This window comes from Poecile atricapillus, chromosome 26 (assembly GCF_030490865.1).
Source record: "Poecile atricapillus isolate bPoeAtr1 chromosome 26, bPoeAtr1.hap1, whole genome shotgun sequence".
Classification (NCBI taxonomy): domain Eukaryota; kingdom Metazoa; phylum Chordata; class Aves; order Passeriformes; family Paridae; genus Poecile; species Poecile atricapillus.
The window spans coordinates 5,598,088-5,617,297 of NC_081274.1; the positions used below are offsets into that span (position 1 = coordinate 5,598,088).

Here is a 19,210-nt window from a genome sequence, read left to right on the forward strand (position 1 = left end):
CATAACACCATCCATAATTCCCTAATCCCCCATACCAGCCTAGTTTTGGTTCATACTTTCCTCCATTTTCATGACAATCCCATCTAGATGAATACTTTGGCTTCACAGCATTTTCAAACACTGTCTTATTTTGGTACTCGTAATCTATTTGCAATACACAGCTCACATTTTCATTTTTATTCTTTTGCATTTCAGGAAAATTTGATGTTATAATTCTTTAATTTATTTGGTCTCCTGCTGCCTTTGGTATTGGCAGACAGGCAGTTATTTTGCTGCTGTTTTGCATGTTGGCAAAATCTTTAATCAATCTAATCATCCCATTTTCTGCCTGAATAGTATTAGAGACTTTTATCACTTGTGTTTCTGGCTGCACCCCCACATCCCTCTTCATTCTAAAATGAAGAGTTGTCAGCTGATCCTTTTGCATTTCACATCCCAAGGTAACATTGATTCCAACTGATGGCCCTAAAGGCCATAAAATAATCACCATTCCAGTCACTAGCAACCTAGACATTTGAAACAATCAAACCCGCTTTATCTGCAGCTTTGTTGGTCCTACAGTTTGTGCAGTCCACAGTGCAGGGGAAACCTTCTTCACTCTGGTGTAATGTATGCAGGGATCCAGTCCAGCTCCTTTGACTGCTGTCAAGGTAGTTAACAGTACCTGATAGGGTCCATTCCACCTTTCTTTTAATGGTTCTTCGTTCCAGCTTTTAACGTACACTTCATCTCCCGGGGGGATGTCATGAACTGGATTCTCAAGAGTCAGCGGCCTGTTCCACACAAGGGTGCTCCAAAGTCGAGCTCGAGCTTTTCCAAGAGACAGAACATAATTCTACACCTCTTGCTTCCCTGTAACATGTACATTTGGATTAGGTTCAGGGGATTCATATGGTTTCCCATCCAATATCTCATAAGGACTGACTGACATCCCGCTTCTAGGCTTTATCCGAGTCCTCAGCAGTGCTATTGGTAAAGCTTGTGGCTGCTGCAATTTAGCCTCTTGGCATATTTTGCTGATCTGCCTCTTCAATGTCTGATTCATCCTCTCTACCTGTCCACTGGATTGGGGTCTCCATGGTGTATGGAGATGCCAAGCTATTCCCAGTAACCTACTCACCTCCCTCACTACTGTGGCTGTGAAATGTGGGCCCCTATCTGATGATATTCCTAGAGGCACCCCAAATCTTGGAATGATTTCTTGCAGTAACCACTTGACTGTCTCCTTTGCTTGATTTGTGCGACAGGGAAGAGCTTCTGGCCATTGTGAAAATGTGTCAACCCCTACCAATAGATATTTGTATCCTCGAGTTCTTGGTAATTCTACAAAATCTACTTGCCAATAATCTCCTGGTTTTCCCTAATTGTGCCTGTCATCTAGCCACAGGATTGTTCTTTAAGCAAATTTCACATTTTGACATTAATGATTTTGGATTTTTAACATCCATACTGAAATTAAATTTTGTTTTATCAATTTCATCAGTGCCTCTGCACTCCAATGACATTCATTATGTTTAATTTGTAGAATTTCCCTCATTATCAAGGAGGGTACCACTACTTGTCCCTGTGTAGTCACATACCACCCTTCTGAATTCTATGCATTCAGTGAGCGTCCCAATTTCTCATCCTCTAATGAATATTTTGGTTCTGGTGGTAAATTGAATTGAGATACATTAGTTTTTAAAGGTATCAATGCTATTGCAGTTTGTGCTTCTCGAGCAGCTTGTCGGGCTGTCCAGTCTGCTTTCCCATTTCCCTCATGAATTTTGGAGCTTCCTGATTGGTGAGCTTTGCAGTGCATGATTGCTACTTGCTCAGGCTTTTGTACTGCTTTTATTAATTGCAGGACTGCATCTTGATGTTTAATGTGTGTGCCTTGAGAAGACAGCAGTCCTCTTTCTTTCCACAGTGCTCTGTGTACATGCACCACCCCAAAAGCATACTTTGAGCCAGTCCATATGTTTACCCTTTTCCCTTCACTTAATTCTAGTGTTCTGGTTAAGGACAACCAGTTCTGCCCTCTGGGCAGATGGATTTGGTGATAATGCTTTTGCCTCCACTATTGTACTGACTGTTGTTGCCTGGGGGTCCCAGAGCATCTTCCTCTCTGCCTCCTTCTCCTCCATTCCTCTAATGCTTGGGCATGAGAAGTCTGGTTTGGGGAGAAAAACAAGGGGTGACCACCTAGGATTCAGGGTTCCTCCTGCCCAAGTCCATCTCTAGAAGTCATCAGGTGTCTTGTGTCCATGAAAATCTCCAAAGCATCAGGACTGAGAGGAAAAAATCCCTCCCTGAGGTTCCCCTTCAGTGGGGTCCCCACTTTGGTGTCCCAGGGCTTCCCCCTGTGCAGGCTCATCCCTTCTCCGGGCTGCCCCTTCTCCAGGCCCCACTCCCTCCCGGCTCTCGGGGTCCCCCCTCTCCAGGCCCCCATTTCAGGCTCCGGGACTCCCGGGGCTCCCCCCTTTTCGCTGCTCCCCTCCCCCTGCCGGTACCGGGCATCTCAGGTCAGCTTTGGAGTCCTGCAAGATCCAAACATCGCTCTGCCCGGCCCGGCCCCAGAAAAAGGAACAGGGGTCCCCAAGGATACTTCGAGTGAGCTCCAAATATCCCTTCCCCTTCAAACAAATCCTGCCAGAACGGCTTAAGACATTCGGAGCGAGGTTCCCGTCCCCGGTGAGCTGCGGGATGCGGGGCCCGATGCTCCCGGCGCGAAGGGGCTGCAGATCCAGAGAGCGATGGACGCACGTGGGGCCTCCTCTGCTGCTCCTCTTGCAGTTCCTGCTCCTCCTCTACCCCTCCTCTTCCTCCCGCTCCTCCTCCTCCTTCCCCTCCCTCCTCCATCTCTCGGCTGCTGGCGAGGAGCTCTGGGGTGAGCGGAGCGGGGCCGGGAGGCGGTGGGAAAGGGCTGGGAAAGGGGGATGAGGGGAGCTGGGACAGGGGGAGAGGGGTTCTCAAGGAGGGGCTGCCAGTTAAGCCCAGGAGCCCCAAATGCCCTCCGTGTCCTGGCAGCCCCTGGCGGCGCTGTGGGGGCCGGGCCGTGCCCCAGTGCCGGCTCAGGGGGTGCTCCAGGCTGACGTGCTCCACCTGGCAGCTGGAGCTGAGCCCGCATTGCCGGGGGCGGTTTCCAGCAGCACCAGGAGCTGCTGGCTCCAGTCCCCGCTGGGGAGCACGGCAGTGGCCAGCACGTGGCCCGAGAGCTGCTGCTGGCCCTGGGAGCAGCTCTGGTGGATGTGGGCAGGGGAGAAATCCATCAGGGAGCAGAGCAGGCAGCCGGGGCCGGGCTGGGAGCTCGAGGGCACCAGCGAGATGGACACACTGGGATGGGCAGGGGGCTTGGGGACCCCCCAATGCGGATCTTCCTCCCCACAAGCCGCAGGGAATCGCTCCAGGGATCGAGTGCTGCGGGACAGGGAACCACATTTCTTTCATCCCCATCCCACCTTTCCCTCTCCTCTCTCCGCCTTTCTCATCCTTCCCCCAGTCCATTGACCCCTCTCAATGCAATTTGGGTTTCCCAGCATCTTCCCCCACGCTTTGGGGGTTTCAGCCCTCTCTTTTTCCTACTCTTCTTCCACATCCCTTCCCAATCGTCCCTCCAATCTCTAACCCCCTCCCCCGTGCTCGGATTTGGGGGTTCCAAGACCCCCTGCTCAGTCTGTGGGTCCCATCCCCCCTTTCACTCAATTTGGGGAGATCCTATCAGATTTTTTTCTGGGAGGAATCCCTGAGTTACAGGATTTTTGGGGTGTAGGTTTGAAGGGGGACAGCTCTGTCTGGCATTTCTTTAACCCATGGTCTGCTGGTGAAGCACAAAAACGTTTCCCATTCCCATCCTTTCCTCATTTGGACTGGTTCATGAGCTGCTTTCTTGTTTCCTTTGGTATCTGTTCTCATCTATTTGTCAACAGCAGTTTGAATCATTTACTTTTCCACAAATTCTGCCTCCTTCTGCTAATAGATAATGTGATCCCATCCCATGGTGAAATGTTGTGTTCCTCATCTGAGTGGATTGGCTGGGAGGAAGGTCAGGAGCTGGAGCTGTGTGGTTGGTTATTATTTCAATGGCATCCTGTAATCTAATTATCCCATTGAAATGATAAATGGTTTCTCTGGTATCTGATATCAATTTGTTTGGGTTCCAGGGTCTGGTCCATAGTGTTGCAGGATTTGTTCTGGTGGCCATTCATCTTTTCCCCATTTTTGGGTGCTCCCTCCAGCCAGGGCTGCATCAGTTGTCAGCTTTTCTCATTAAATCATCACATACTTGGATTCCCAACTGATTTCCCTGAACTTGTGGTAGCAAATAAACCCCAGTGGTCTGATACACCCTATATAACATAGACAGTGACAGCACATGTTGGAGTGGGGACAGGGATGATTCTCCCCCACTTGTTTTAGTGTAGTTTTCACAACATTCTCCATTTTCTGTTTTCCTTTGCATCTTAACCAATTCCTCTAGCAGAGTCAGATATCCTCACAATGGGCTCTGCCTTTAGCTGTGCAAATTCCATCTGTGCAAGCAGGCAGAGCTTGGGCTGAGGGGCAGAGAGAATCAGCCCAATTCCTCCTGCAGGCAGGAAGCCCCTGGGCCATTGTGCAGGCTTTGGGCCATCAGTGTTAATTTGCATTTCTAAAGCTCCTCTCCTGGCTGCCTGGAACAGAGCTTCTCTTCCCAGGAGGCCATGGGATGACTCACATGTGGCCACTCCAAAAGTGACATTTTTGAAGAAAAAAATACTATACTATCTCTTTACAAGTTAAGGGTGTCACCTTTAAAGCTTTTAGTTTTTAAAACTGAGGCATAAAGGTGAACATTAAAAAATGCATACCAAAATTTTGCCATCGTAACAGCCACGCACACACATTCCCAAAAAAATCCAAAGCAATCAAGATTTTTTCTACTTCTTGCCCTAAGTCTAAAAACTGATTCTCCCAACCCTGGCCCAGCACTACCAGTCTGAGTAACAATATAGAAGTAGGATTATTAAAGAAAAGCATAATAATGGTGTAGTCTTGTCTCCAAAACTGCGAGATGAATAAAAACTCTCCAACAATATAAAATCAAGGCATGACTTGAGTCTGGCCAGAATGTGCAACAGAAATCATTAACTCCTCATTTTGGCTGGGTGTGCAGAGAAAATCATTCCAAGACATGTGAATTTAATAGATGTTTCCTAAACTTTATACAGTCTGAACCCATAGAAATCCCTTGGTTTAATGTTCATTGGTTTGAAGGTGTGGAGTTGTTAGGATTTGGTTTCCTGTTGCAGCCGGATTTCTGTGCCTGTGATGTGAATTAGGTGGGCACTCCTGGATTTCCTGCTCAGCCTTTTCCAGACCAGGTGTCTCCAGCTGTGCCTGGGGCAGTGTCTGGGGTGGTTGTTGGTTGATGTTTGCTGCTGGGTGTTGATGTTTTGTTGATGGTCGTTATCTTGGGGGGGAATCTTTTGGGCTATTCCCAGTCTGTTGAGATGTTAATTTCATCTCTGCTGAGTGGTGGAATATCCCTTAAAAAAAACCCTTTAAAATTCCTTTCCCCAAGGCAAAGGCAAACCTAGTGTTACCAGAGAAATAAGATTTTAAGCTATTTTAAAGTTGGTCTATTTTGGCAGCAGCTAATCCCAGGCAGGGCAGAGTGTGAGTGGAATTGAGAGGCAGAGTGGAATTGTCCCAGTGCCTTCCCCAGCAGCTGTGGTGAGGGCAGGCACAGAAAGGGCTGAAGCTGCAAGAGTGAGAGCAAGGATTGTCCCGCAGTGGCTGGAGATGGCAAAGGAGGGTGGCCAGGCCGAGGATTTGAGCAGAGGATCTGTGGGCAGGCCCAGGGGCTTCCCCCGCTGGGGAGCCCTGGCTGCTGCTGCGTTGCCTTCAGTGCAGGCTCAGGGGTGGCCTGTTTAATATTCCCTTGCAATTCAGATTTCTGAGTCTGGAAGAGCCATGGCTGGGGCATCAATAATTTTATTTTTTTCATTTTCTTAAGATTTGTTCTCTTTCTTATGTCCACTCCATACCATTGAGACTATCTGGGGTTAAAGAAGTCACAAAATGTTTTGGCTGCAAAAGAGAATCCTCAATCCAGCTCCTACAATTCGCTGTTAATCCTAAGAATTGCTGCAGGTACTTTTTTGTCCAGGGAAACATTATTTCTGAGATTCCCTGAATCCTGTCAGGGTCAATACAAGACAAAGCTTCAGTTAAAATAGGTCTCAAATATTTAACTATTTTCTCCACTGTTTGCATTTTTTCCCAGGTACTCTAGGCTGCTTTTTTGCCTGAAAATGAAGCCATTTCACAGAGGCTTCCTCTACCTCTTCTCCTTCTTTTTCTGACTGGATCAAGTCATCCACATCCTGCATTAAGCCAGTCCCTGGGGGTGAGGTCAATTCCTTTGATATTTCCTGCAAGGCTTGCCCCAATCAGGCCGGTGCTTCCGTGCATCCCTGCAGAAGGACCGTCCATGTCTTGAGCATTTTCCCTTCTACCTCTTGTTGCCAGCCCAAGGCAGAATTGTGTTTGCATCCTCTGGAAGTGGGCAGATCCCCAGAAAGCATCTTTTGCATCAAGTTGTGAATGGCAGCAGTGTGAGGAGGGCCCCTGGTTGAGGATGGTGTAAGGATCTGAGAGTGTGGGGTGCCTCGGTTTCATCATCTCATTTCTTCTTCTTGGGTCCTGCAGCATTCTGTGGATTCCATTGGATTTCTTGTTTGGCAGGATAGGAGCATTCTACGGAGCCATCCCTGGCTCCCCAAGCCGTGCCTTGAGCAGGACTCCCAGACAGGCTGTGAGCCCTTCCTTCCCTCCCTTGGAACAGGGGATTGCTTTTCCACACCTCTTGTCCTGGTTGCTTCAGGGAAATTTGGAGAGGCTCCATATCTAATTTTGCCAATTTCCCTGGGGCTGCCCACACTTGTGGGTTCACTTCAGCCTAGGCTCTGCCAGACATTTGACACAGAGGTACAACAGAACCAGCCTCTGTATCACCTTTTGCAACAGTAATTTGCATTCCCAATTTAGCCATCAAATCCCTTCCCAATAAATTACAATCACAATTGTGAGCAAATAAAAGCTCCTGCCTTTCAAACCAGTCCCCCACATCTGCTAATAGTGGCTGAATAAAACACACCCACTCATCTTTCCCACTTAGTGCCTTAATAATTAAAATATTCCCTAGCACCTTTAGGTGTAAGATTCTGAGTGGATGGAGAGGCCCCTGTGCCCATCAGGAAAGGTCTCCTCTGGATCCAGAGCCACCCTGGATGTTCCCAAGGGCTGCAGTGTGGTGGGTCCCTGGTGGAATGGGAGCTGTGAGAGCGCTAAGAATCCGTGTCCATCAAGGGCTGGACTTGCTGGTGCTGAGGGTGCTCCTGTCTGTGCTTGCAGTGTCCTTGTGCCCTGCAGCTGGAAGGCTGATTCCTTGCCAGGGGCTGTTTGGGTGGGCTGTCCCCTGGCCAGGAGGGCAATGCCTGTGCCAGGTGCTTGTGGCCGAGGGTGTCCCCTGGGTGCTGGGGCCCCCTTGGGCCCTGGGCTTGATCCCTCAGGGGCTGTAGGAACTGTGCCATGGCCTTTGCCTTCAGCTTGGCCTTTTGCTCATCCCTTGCTGCATTCAGCTGCTGAGCCTTTGGGAGCAAGTGCTGCAGGGGCTTCTTGTGGCCCTGCTGCAGCCCCCCTCAGTGCCTGTGGGTGCTCATCCTGTGGCAGCTGCTGAGCTTTCTGCAAAATCCTTCCTTTCTGCAGGGACCCACCACAAAATGCTTAAAAGATGATCTGGATCCTTGCAGGTCTAATCCCCATTTCTGAGCTGTTCCTTCCTGGTGCTGGCTGTGCTGAGGCTCCCCTCCCCAGCCCGTATCCCAGAGCCGGTCCCTGTCCTGCCGCAGTGTCCAAAGGCGGCCCCCCCGGCGGGCAGGGCCGGCAGCTCCACGGGGCCGGGCAGCGGCCGGGGCGTCCCGCAGCCTCCTGGGGGCCGGGGGCCACTGCCGGCCCTGCCCGGGGGGTGCTGGGGTCAGGCAGCGCCCGGCGCTGAGCCCCGGCTGCCCCACAGCCCCGGCCCGGCCCCACAGCTCCCCACAGGCCCCCAGCCCGTGCTCCCGGTGCCGCAGCTCTGCGCCCGCTCCTGCCGCTCCCAGCTCAGAGAAACCCCCTGAAATCCTCACCTCCTTCTTTTCCTGTCCTGGAAAACTGGGATACAAAGGATCTGAGTCAGCTGGGTAATTCTGAGGATAAGACCCTTCTTTAAAACATCCCAATCCTCAGTGGTTTTCTCTTCCTCTTCTTTTCCATCATCCTTTTTCTTACCCCATAGATTCCTCCTGCTGCTTCTTGCCTTAAGCACATTCCTGCACACTCCCCTTCAGCCAGTCCCTTCCCAGCACACCAACACCATCCATCCCCTGTTGTCTAAATCCCTTCTGGCCTTCCCTTATTGCCCCCCTGGGTGTCCATGTCCTTAATTCCCTCTGGGAGAATGTGCAAACGACCTCCACATGCTCCCAAGGGAGCCTTGAGAGATATTTTGGGATCCTCATCCCTTTTGCTGGGACCCCATTGTGGCTTTCCCTTTTGTCCCCTCCCTGGGTGCCCTGCCATGTTTACTCCCCGAAGATGCCACTGTAGTCACTGCTGAGATTTTCAGTGCTCTCTCCCTGCCGAGTCTTGAGAGCCGCCCTGATCCGTCCCTCGTCTGTCTCCTGCTCACTCTCGGGTACCCAATCAATCCCCGGTGCCGCCGCCAGCCGAGGGAGCCGATCCCCCAAACTGGGTGAGGCACCTTCAGCTGCACTCAGTGCCCGCCGGCCCGGACGGTGGAAGGAATTGCGGAGGAGCCCCAAGGTGTGTGGAAAAATTGACATCCCCAGAGGTTTCTGTCCACAAGGAAGACAGAGGAGTCCTGTAAAAGTAATTTCATTCATAAAAAGGGTGAGGCCATGAGACATTTCTAATGAGATTTCTCCTGTTGTTGGAGGACACCGCCTCCTTTTCATCCTAATTTTCTTGGTCACATCTCCCTCTCCCTTTCCCCATTGGCTGAAGTACCGGAGAGGTACAGACTTCCCAGTGCACCTCCTACATACCCCCTTAATATGCACCCCACTTTTGTATATCTGTCGATATTGATGGCTGTGTTAAGTCTTTGTTGTTCTTCTGGAAGTTCATGAATTTAGCAGGACCTTGGCTGAGCAGCAGTCTGTGTCATCAATTAACAACATTTTGTGCAGCTGATGGCTCCTCCTGTCCCTTCCTTATGTCCACGTCCCTGGCCCTGTGTCCGGTGAGGTTGACGGGATCAGTTTGTAAAGAGCCTTTGTTGTTGTTCCTTTGCTGGGGTTCCCCCGTTTTGGGGCCATCCCCCCTGGAGCAGGGTGTCCCCCCTTGGTGCAGGCGCAGGGCTCAGGCAGGGCTGAGGCAATCAGAGCGCGCGGCGCTGATGACTCATCAGTGTCCAGGCAGAGCCGCAGCTGCCAGCGTTCCCCAGCTGGAGCCCAGCTGCGCCCCTCCCCCCCGGGCCTTGGCGCCCCCCTTGAGGGGAATTTGGGGAGGTGGGAGGGGGGAGCGCCAAGGCCGGGCCCCCCCGCGCTGTGGTGGCGGGAGCGGCTGCAGTGGGGAGCGAGTGCGGGCGGAAGCGGCCGAGAGCCCAGCGCTGCCCCAGGCCGAGCTGGCCCAGCTCCATCCGTGCCCCTGCGGTGGGATGCTGTGGGACTGGGGGGGAAGAGGGAGGCGGCAGTGGGTGCTGGGCCTGGGGGCAGGAGGAGAAGGGAAAGAGAAGCAGGGTTGAAGAACAAAATGGTGAAAGGATGCACGTGGGAGGAGAAGATGGGATTGTACAGGAGGAGAAATAGTAGGAGGAAGTGGAGTGTGAGGAAGAGTAGGGCCACAGGAGGAGGAGGAACAGGAACAGGGAGCAGCACAAGGTTCCTCCCTCCCTGTATGTGCAGTCCCGGGAGTGTTGCCCTGGAGGTGGCTGTGGAGGGGATCCACGATTTTGATGGGGCTGAATCTTGGTGTTTCTGAACTTTATTGGGCTAAATGTTGGTGCTTTGTTTTTTTGCAGGGGCTGAATCTTTCTATTCTGGATAGGTTTTGCCTGAATTTGGTGTTTGGGTAGTTTTTCATCATTGTTTTGATGTCTGGGCTGAATCTTGGTGCTTTGCTTTGTTACAGACACAAGATGCCCAATGAATTTCTGAGATGAACTTGGGCATGGAGGAACCCTCAGCCCGAGGCGCTCTCCTCTCCTTTTCCTCCTAACCAGGAATTTTCCTTCTCAAACTGTTTAGATGGAAAAAGAGGAGAAAAAGCCCTCGAGATTCCACACAAGGAGGGTCTGTAAACGCAGCCCAGGGAGCTGCGAGGAGGAAAGATCCCCCCAGTGCCAGGAACACGGCCAGAGATCCAGCCAGAGCTCAGAGCTGGGGGAGAAGCCCCACAAGTGCTTGGAATGTGGGAAGGGCTTCAGAAAGAGCTCCCACCTGATTGAGCACCAGAGGATCCACACTGGGGAAAAGCCCTACGAGTGTGGGGAATGTGGGAAGAGCTTCAGCCACAGCTCCAGCCTGAGGAATCACCAGATGATCCACACTGGGGAACGGCCCTATGAGTGTGGAAAATGTGGAAAGAGCTTCGGAAGCATCTCTAACCTGATGAGACACCAAGTGATCCACACGGGGGAACGGCCCTACACCTGCTTGGAATGTGGGAAGAGCTTTGGGTGGAGCTCTGACCTGAGAAAACACCAGCTCATCCACACTGGGGAGAGGCCCTATGAGTGTCCCCAGTGTGGGAAGAGGTTTCAGCGCAGCTCCAGTGTCCTCCTACATGAGCGGATTCACACAGAGGAGAGGCCCTTCCGCTGCCCTGACTGTGGGAAGGGCTTTAAGCACAACGCTCACCTCACCCTCCACCAGCGCATCCACACTGGGGAGAGGCCCTACGAATGTCCCCAGTGTGGGAAGAGCTTCTCCAGGAGCTCTAACTTGACCCGACACCAACGGAGTCACCAGTAAGGGAAGCCCTGCGAGTGCCCCGAGTGCGGGAAGAGCTTCATTCGCTGCTCCAGCTCCATCCCCCATGGGAGGATCGGCGTTGGATGATCCCCAGTGACCCCCGTTGGGCAGAGCCCTGGTGATCCGTGGTCCTGGTGATCCGTGTTGGGAAGACACCTGGCTGGGAGGCTCCACATCTTCCTGGCTCCTTGTGGGCACCTGGATGAACACAGGGGAATGAAAATCCAACAGGATACAGAATGACAATGGGAATTGTTGACTTTATGTCCTCCAGAACCTTTTGCTTCAGGAGCTGTGTGGGCAGAGAAAAGGGGGTGACACCGGGCTTGGGGGGCCTGGAGGGGAGCACACACGCTCTGTGGGGGGGGAGGACACCACCCCCGGGATCCCCCCTCACCTTCCTGCACAGGCAGAAGCCGAGCCCCAGTGCCAGGAAGACGAAGCCCAACACGGAGACTCCAATCCCCATCAGCATCTTGCTGTGGGCAGCGTTTGACAGCATCCCTGGAAGGTCTGCGGTGGTCAGGACCCCCAAAACTTCTCACAGACACCCTAAGCCCCTCCAAGCACCCTCCCAGTCCCTCCCAGCCCACCCAGGACCATCTGAAACCTCCTTTGGAGTCACTGATTTTAAAAAATCAGGTATTTTAGAAAAATTGGAGATCTTAGCTAGAGATAGGCCTTGCTGGAACAAGTTAGAGTTAATGATTGAGTGAGAAGCAGGATTTGAGATAATGAATCTTAGACTTAGGTAAAAAATTACTTGTCACTGTATGTTTGTTCAGCTGTGCTTATAATGAGAGAAGAGAAACTGATAAACAGATTCAGGAAGATCACAGACCTTACATCTGGAAACCCATTTCAAAGTCACAAGGGAGGAAACTGGAGTTGTACCAAATGTCATTTGTAAAGTCAACCATTGTAAAGGTAGAAAGGTGAGAGTGAGGAAGAGCGGTTTTCCTTCATCTCTTGATGACCCCTCCTCACCAAAACCACCCCCTCCTCAAATTAGGGAGCCCATCACGTAGGCAGAATGACTTTTTAAACTCATTACTGTGAATTTTAATCCAAAGTGGGGAATGGGAGGTGTTAGAATTGTGAATATGTATTAGTAATAATATATATTCATCTTTTGGAAATTCAAGATTTTTTAAATAAATAGACGTTGGAAGCTTTTGTCAACTCGCAGTGTGTATTAAGGGGTGACTCCTGCACTCGCCCAGTGCTGTGATTAAACATCCACTTTGTAACTTTAAACTGTTGGAGAGGTTTTTTGTCCAATTACAGATTGATATTGATACTGGATCAATATCGCAATTTTTTTGTTAAATCACTGCCAGTCTCTTCCCAGCCTCCCCAGGACGCACCAGAGCCCCTCCTGTTCCTCTCAGGATCCCACAGCCCCCTCCCAATTTCCCCCCACTGCCCCAGGACCCCCAAACCCTCTCCCAGTCCCTTCCCAGCCCCACCAGGACTCATCAAGAACCCTCCCAGTCTCTTCCCAGCACAACCAATCTCATCCCAATCCCTGCTTTCCAATGCCCAATCTCCTTCCAGCTCCTCCAGTTTCACTCAAATCCCTCCCAGGGACACCCAGCACCCCCAAACTCCCTCCCAGTGTCCACCAGGACCCCCAGAACCCCATCCCACCTTCCCCAACATCCTTCAAACCCCTTCCCAGCCATCCTAAGCACCTCAATCCCTTCCCCAGTTTAAACCAGTCTATCTCAAACTCCCTCCCAGTTCCTCCCAGCACACCCCAATCCCCCTCTGGGTCCCCCCAGTGCCTCCCCCGCTGCCCCCGGCGCTGTGGGGGCCGGGCCGTGCCCCAGTGCCGGCTCAGGGGGTGCTCCAGGCTGACGTGCTCCACCTGGCAGCTGGAGCTGAGCCCGCATTGCCGGGGGCGGTTTCCAGCAGCACCAGGAGCTGCTGGCTCCAGTCCCCGCTGGGGAGCACGGCAGTGGCCAGCACGTGGCCCGAGAGCTGCTGCTGGCCCTGGGAGCAGCTCAGCTGGATGTGGGCAGGGGAGAAATCCATCAGGGAGCAGAGCAGGCAGCCGGGGCCGGGCTGGGAGCTCGAGGGCACCAGCGAGATGGACACGCTGGGGGCACTGGGAGAGATCAGAAACAGAGTGGGATCAGCTGGGAAGGAACTGGATGAGAGAGGAGAGGAGTGATGTGGCATTGGGAGGGTCTGGAAATGAACTGGGAGGGACTGGGGTGGCACTGAAAGAGATGAGAGTGGACACTGGGACACTGGAAGAGAGTGTGGAGGTCTGGGATCGAAGTGGGAATGAACTCGGAATTGACTGGGAATGGGCTAAAAAGGAGTGGGAGTGACTCTGGGGCCTCAGGGCGGGACTGTGGTGGCACTGGGCGGGACTGTGGTGGCACTGGGAGGGACTGTGGTGGCACTGGGCGGGACTGTGGTGGCACTGGGAGGGACTGGGAATGAAGTGCGCGGCACTGGGAGGCCGAGTCCAGCGCGGGGCTCTCGGCTCTGTGGATCTGCCCGGCAACTGATGAGTCATCAGAGACACGCGCTCTGATTGGCTGAGGGGCGGTGTTAGCATTCAGGAATACACAATCATGGAATGATTATATGCAGGTGCTTTATTGAAGAGCTCTGCGTGTCAGGGGTACACATACCCAAATCTGACCCATCTTGGTTTTGGGCTGAACGTGTTTTATGATCTATCATTATACAACTTTCCTATGAATTATTAAACTGACATTGTTCTATGGTATGCATTGTTTTTACCCAAGCATGGATTTCTCGTGATTCTCCCCAGCCCCCTAACATTGTTCCTCATGTTCTTTAAACAATAATTATATCTAATCACATCTAACAATTGTATCATTTATCATCTACTGATTACACAGGTGCAGTTTCACCTGATCTTTAGCAAGTACAAGGCCTAACATTTCCCAGGGCCTACTTTTCCCTGGGCTTTCCAAACCTAACTTTCTTTCTAAGTCCCCGAATTTTCTATGATTTCAAAACCTTTTACTATCATTCCCCCCTTTGAAAGCATTTTCACTTCACCATAAGTGCAAATGTTTTCACTTGATACAGTCCTTTGTTTCTGAGTTTATACTTGATGTTCTTCGAATCCTTGATTGATGTAAGCATTGTCCTGGATGTTGTCACAAATTGGAGAACCAGAAGATGGGTGTGGATCTCACATCAGTGCCTTTATTATTTTCTGGTTCCAGGACGTTTTCTTCTGTATTTCTCCTTTTAAGAGGCTATAAACTAACCAAATTGCTAAGAATACAATTAGTAAGATGATTACATTCTCAATGATAGATTTAATCCATGAACTCACATTCCACCCTAACCCTTTGAAGATTTTGCCTAACCAACTTGTGGTCAAATCCTTTTGCTCTTCCTGTGCTTCGTGCTCTATTTGTTGCAATTGTTTGATGTCATATTCTACATCTGCAGTCACATTTGGAATGTGGAGGCAGCAATGATCAATCCGTCCCTTTAAAAAAACTCACACACTCCATGCTCTTTCAGGAGTAGTAAATTGTAATTGTACCTTTAGTTCTTTAAATCTTTCTCAGGTCACTCTTGCTAATTTATCTACCTGACCTGTAAGTTTGTAGATTTCTCTCTTCTGATAGTTTGCTATAGGACCAAGCAAAGACTCCAGGGCCCACCTAAATTTCACTTCACTAGAGGGTTCTTGCCAAGTGTTATCTTGATTCTATTCCTATCCTAATCTTTCCTACCTATGCCTGTGTCTACTCACTGAGTGAATTTTGCAATTGTTAGCATCCGTACCGAGATTAATTTTTGTTTTAGCAATTTCACCAATGCTTCTGCACCCCAATGACATTTGTTATGTTTAATTTGTAGAACTTCTCTCATTATCAAGGGGGTTAACACTATTTGTCTTTGTGCAGTTACATACCACTCTTCTGAATCCTTTTGTGCATTTAGCAAATGTCCCAATTTCTCATCTTCTATTGAATATTTCAGTTTTGGAGGCAAATTAAATTGAGATGCATTAGTTTTTAAAGGTATCAATGCCATTGTTGTTTGCACTTCTCGAGCAATCTGTCGAGATGTCCAATCTGCTTTTCAATTTTCCTCACAAATTTTGGAGTTTCTTGATTGGTGTGCTTTACAGTGTATAATTGCTACTTCTTCAGGTTTTTGTATTGCTTTTATCAATTGCAAAATTGCATCTTGATGTTTAATGTATATACCTTGAGAAGACAGTAGTCTTCCTTCTTTCTACAGTGCTCTGTGTACATGGACCACTCCAAAAGCATACTTTGAGCCAGTCCATATGTTTACCCTTTTCCCTTCACTCAATTTTAGTGTTCTGGTTAAGGCAACCAGTTCTGCCCTCTGGGCAGATGGATTTGGTGATAATGCTTTTGACTCCACTATTGTACTGACTGTTGTTACCACATATCCAGCGTATCTGGTCCCGTTCTCCACAAAGCTGCTTCCATCTGTGAATAGCTCTCACTCTGGTTGCTCCAGTGGGATGTCTCTCAGGTCTTCTCTTGCCGAATAGGTGTACTCTATTACCTCTACACAGTTGTGCCTTCTTCAGTTGTGGTACCTAGGAACAAAGCTGGATTCAAAAGGTTAGTTGTCTTTAATGTGACATCATCCTGCTCAGTCAGGATTACCTGGAATTTCATCATCCTGCTTGGAGATAGCCAATGGCCCCCTTTTGTTCTAAAACAGTGGTCACCATGTGTGGCACATAGACATCTGTGTGTCTCCCCATCGTGAGTTTCCTGGCTTCTTGGATCAGCATCACAGTGGCTGCAACTGCCCGCAGGCATGAAGGCCATCCGGCACTCACGTTGTCAAGTTGTTTGGAAAAGCAGCCTACCAGCCTTTTCCAGCTTCCCAAATGTTGGGTCAGCACTCCCAGTGCTGGGTGTGATCTTTCATGCACAAACAGCTGAAAATCTTTGGATAGATCAGGCAATCCTAACACCGGAGCTGTTGTCAATGCCTCCTTCAGTCTGAGGAAGGCCTCCTTCTGTGGTTTGCCCCAGGTAAGCGGTTGTGTCTTCTGGGCTTCATACAGGGGCTCTGCAATTAGTCCATAGTCCATGATCCACAGGTGGTACCACTCCGTCATCCCAAGGAAAACTCACAGCTCATGTAGGTTCTGGGGTTCTGGAATGGCACAAATAGCTTGAATACGATTAGTACCCAGCTTACACTGCCCTTGTGAGATTTCACACCCCAGGTAAATCACAGTTTGCCGGGCAATTTGTGCCTTTTCTTTAGACACCTTATATCCTCCCATTCCCAGCTGATTTAAAATTTCAATTGTTACCTTTATGCAGGTTGTTTTCTCTTCTGTAGCTGTCAGTGTATCATCAGCATACTGTAACAGCAGGTATTGTTCTCTCGGTACTTGCCCATTCTCAGTTCAAATCTCCAGCTCCTTCACCAGCTGGCTTCCAAATAGGGTTGGACTGTTCTTGTATCCTTGTGGGAGTCGTGTTCAGGTGAGCTGAGTTTTCCTTCCATTTTCTGGATTTTCCCATTCAAAGGCAAACAGTTTCCTACTTTCTTTGTCAAGGGGTATGCAGAAAAAGGCATCTTTTAAATCAATTCCAGTAAACCATTTCTATTTCTCTTTTACAGATGTTAACAATGCGTAGGGATTAGCTACCACTGGCTAAATACCTTTAGTTATTCTATTATTGCTCTCAAATCCTGTACTAGTCTGTATTGGTCAACACAGAAATTTGGGCTCGAGTGTTAACTACAGAAGTAATAGGTGCACGTTTAGGACCCACTATTGTTATAATCAGTACATCTCCAGTTTTGTTATTTCTAGTGAGCATTTTAAATACAACCAACCTCTGCCTCTCTGCTCACCCATGAGAGGCAGAGTTACCAGTTTCCCTGATTCTAAAGCTGTTTGGGCTCCACTCCCAGAAGCTGAGAAGGAGACTGCTTTGGCTCCCAGCCCAGAGCCTGTGGAGCTGTGCTGGGTTATACAATGGGGCATTCGATACAATGAACCTGGGACAGTGCCAATTAGAAACTGCTTTACTCAACTTTTAAGTGATAAGCCATCCATTATGTTTCTGGGGACCCCTTTCTTTATCTCTAGTGACCACCGATACGGGCAGTTAGAGATTTGTTTTCTCTTTTCTGGGTTTTCCTTAAGAGAACCAATGTATCTAACACCCTTTGCTTTCTCTGATTTTTCTTCTGGGATTTTTACAGGTCCTGTAATTAATTTCTTCTGTAATTAATTAGCTCTTTTGCAACTTTTCTCCGTGTCCAAATTTTATGGTTCCTAGCAGGAGAACACAATTGTGAACCTGTGGGCTGAGAGGGGTTGGTGAAGGGAGTAAACCCAGGATCAGTGGAACCAGGTTGAGCAGTCAGGTTCCCAAGAAATCTGTCTAGTGTATCCACAGTTATAGCTGCTATGTTTTTGGAGGAAAATTGCTGTAGGTTTAAGTGATTCTGGAAGGCCTTGAATGAAAGGGGTCATAATTTCAGTTTTCACAGGTAACAACATTGGTGATTCATAGCCAGCAATTAATTTTCTTTTGTGTATCATTTGCAAGCAGGCAGCTTTGTGAATGTTTTCAGTAGTTGGTTTGGGGTACTCACTATAGCTATAGGGTCCCCCCTTTCCAAGGGGTGAAGCCCCTCTGCCCAATAAGCTGTGTGCTGAGTTAGGGACCATGGGTTACGTCTGTCTCCTGCTGTTAAGAAGACTTCATGTCCCCAGTGCCCACTGGATTCCCGTTCTCTCAACCAAATTTGATCACCTCTAGTGAGAGACACTGGGAATACGTATTCTGTCTCTGACTCGTGAGGTAGACGCCTGTACTTCCTTTTTTTTCTCTTTTTTTTCTTTTTTCTTTTTTTTTTTTCCTTTTTTCTATTTTTAGTGGTTATGTGCGGATCAAGACTTTTATCATTGATATAATTATATTCTGTTTTAATTAGAGGTTTCAAACTAGGACAGCAGTGTTCCCCACAATTTTATCCAAGTTAGCTCTTTTTGAGGGTAAATTTGATTAATGAGAGGGGTTTCCCTCTCTTGTTTCTTTTAGCAAGTCAGCATTTTTTGAATTTTATTATGGAGGGCTGCTTGCAACAGATTGATCATACTTCTTTCTTCATCCAATTGTTTTTGCAAAATTTTAACTAGGTTTTGGAGGTAGTTTTTTCTTCACTTGTTTGCTTACAGTGGGTTTCTATAGCTGCTGTAAGACAAGCTCCCAAAACTGAGCAGAGTACAGTTTTATTTTTGTCCAGTTTAAATTTTGTTTCATGTTGTAATGAACATACTCTGTCAATCACATTTTCCAAATTAAACCAATTATTGAGCACCAACTTTTCCCTCCTGGAGAAGGTCTGGCATTGTGTTTTGCTAAGAGAGCATAACATGCATAAAATGCAGTTTTAACTTTTGCACTGCTGTTTTCATTCATTTTTACAAAGGAAAAAACCACTACAGGGAGGTATAAACTTAAATTATACACACACACACAGAGCTTTTTGCTTCCCTGTATAGGTGAAAAGACCAAATCTGCTTGGGAGGCACTCCTTCAGTTTAAAATTCTGGTTGTCTTTCTGCTACACCAAGCAGTCAAAATTCATACACACAACAAGAACAAAAACATTCCCGCCCTTTTGCACTAAGAGATCTTTTGTGAAATTCTGCAGACAGAGCCCTCAAGTGAGTGTGGGGTGCTTTTCACCTCGGTGTGTGCAGTTTGTGGGAAATTCGAGTCGCCCCCCTTGCTTTCTAGACACCGCTCACTCTTTTGGGAGTGTCGGGCTGGGTGTGGCTGGAGCGAGACGTCCTTCCCCTAATACAGACTGCACAACAAACCTGCAGCCCCTTCTGTCTGTCAGAAATCCTGTCCGTGACTCCAGTTTAAATGTCAGGATTCAATAACGTGAGTGGGACTCGTGAGAGGTTTGTTTGATCTCAGAGTGCAAAAAGGACAGAAAGGGATTTCAGTTTAAATCATAACAACAGCAATAATGTACCTTTATTTTTGTGCCAACAACAAGGGTTGTGCGATAGAGGAAAGGGAGAGAGAGAGAGAGAGAGAGAGAAAGAAAGAAAACAAAGTAAAGAGAGAGAGAAGAGGGGGTTATAGCTACCAACAGATGAAATGGGGTCACTGGGGTCCTTTTTCTGTGGGAGATCTCGCATAAATTAACTTAACCTTATGTAATTCTTCCCC

At 49.0% G+C, this 19,210-nt stretch overlaps 2 protein-coding genes across 2 annotated transcripts; one reads left to right on the plus strand and one right to left on the minus strand.

The window, feature by feature from the left end:
• The first annotated feature begins 10,208 nt into the window (after positions 1–10,208).
• On the plus strand, positions 10,209–10,997 carry LOC131588611 (zinc finger protein 239-like). Its single transcript, XM_058857561.1, has one exon. It carries the CDS (start codon positions 10,272–10,274, stop codon positions 10,995–10,997), a length of 726 nt encoding a protein of 241 aa, XP_058713544.1. The 5' UTR covers positions 10,209–10,271.
• Positions 10,998–11,034: 37 nt separating this feature from the next.
• LOC131588464 (class II histocompatibility antigen, B-L beta chain-like) lies at positions 11,035–14,780 on the minus strand. Its single transcript, XM_058857335.1, is given in 4 exon segments — positions 11,035–11,510; positions 12,825–12,894; positions 12,897–13,107; positions 14,755–14,780. Coding segments are annotated over 4 exon segments (783 nt in total).
• Between the last annotated feature and the right edge of the window lie 4,430 nt (positions 14,781–19,210).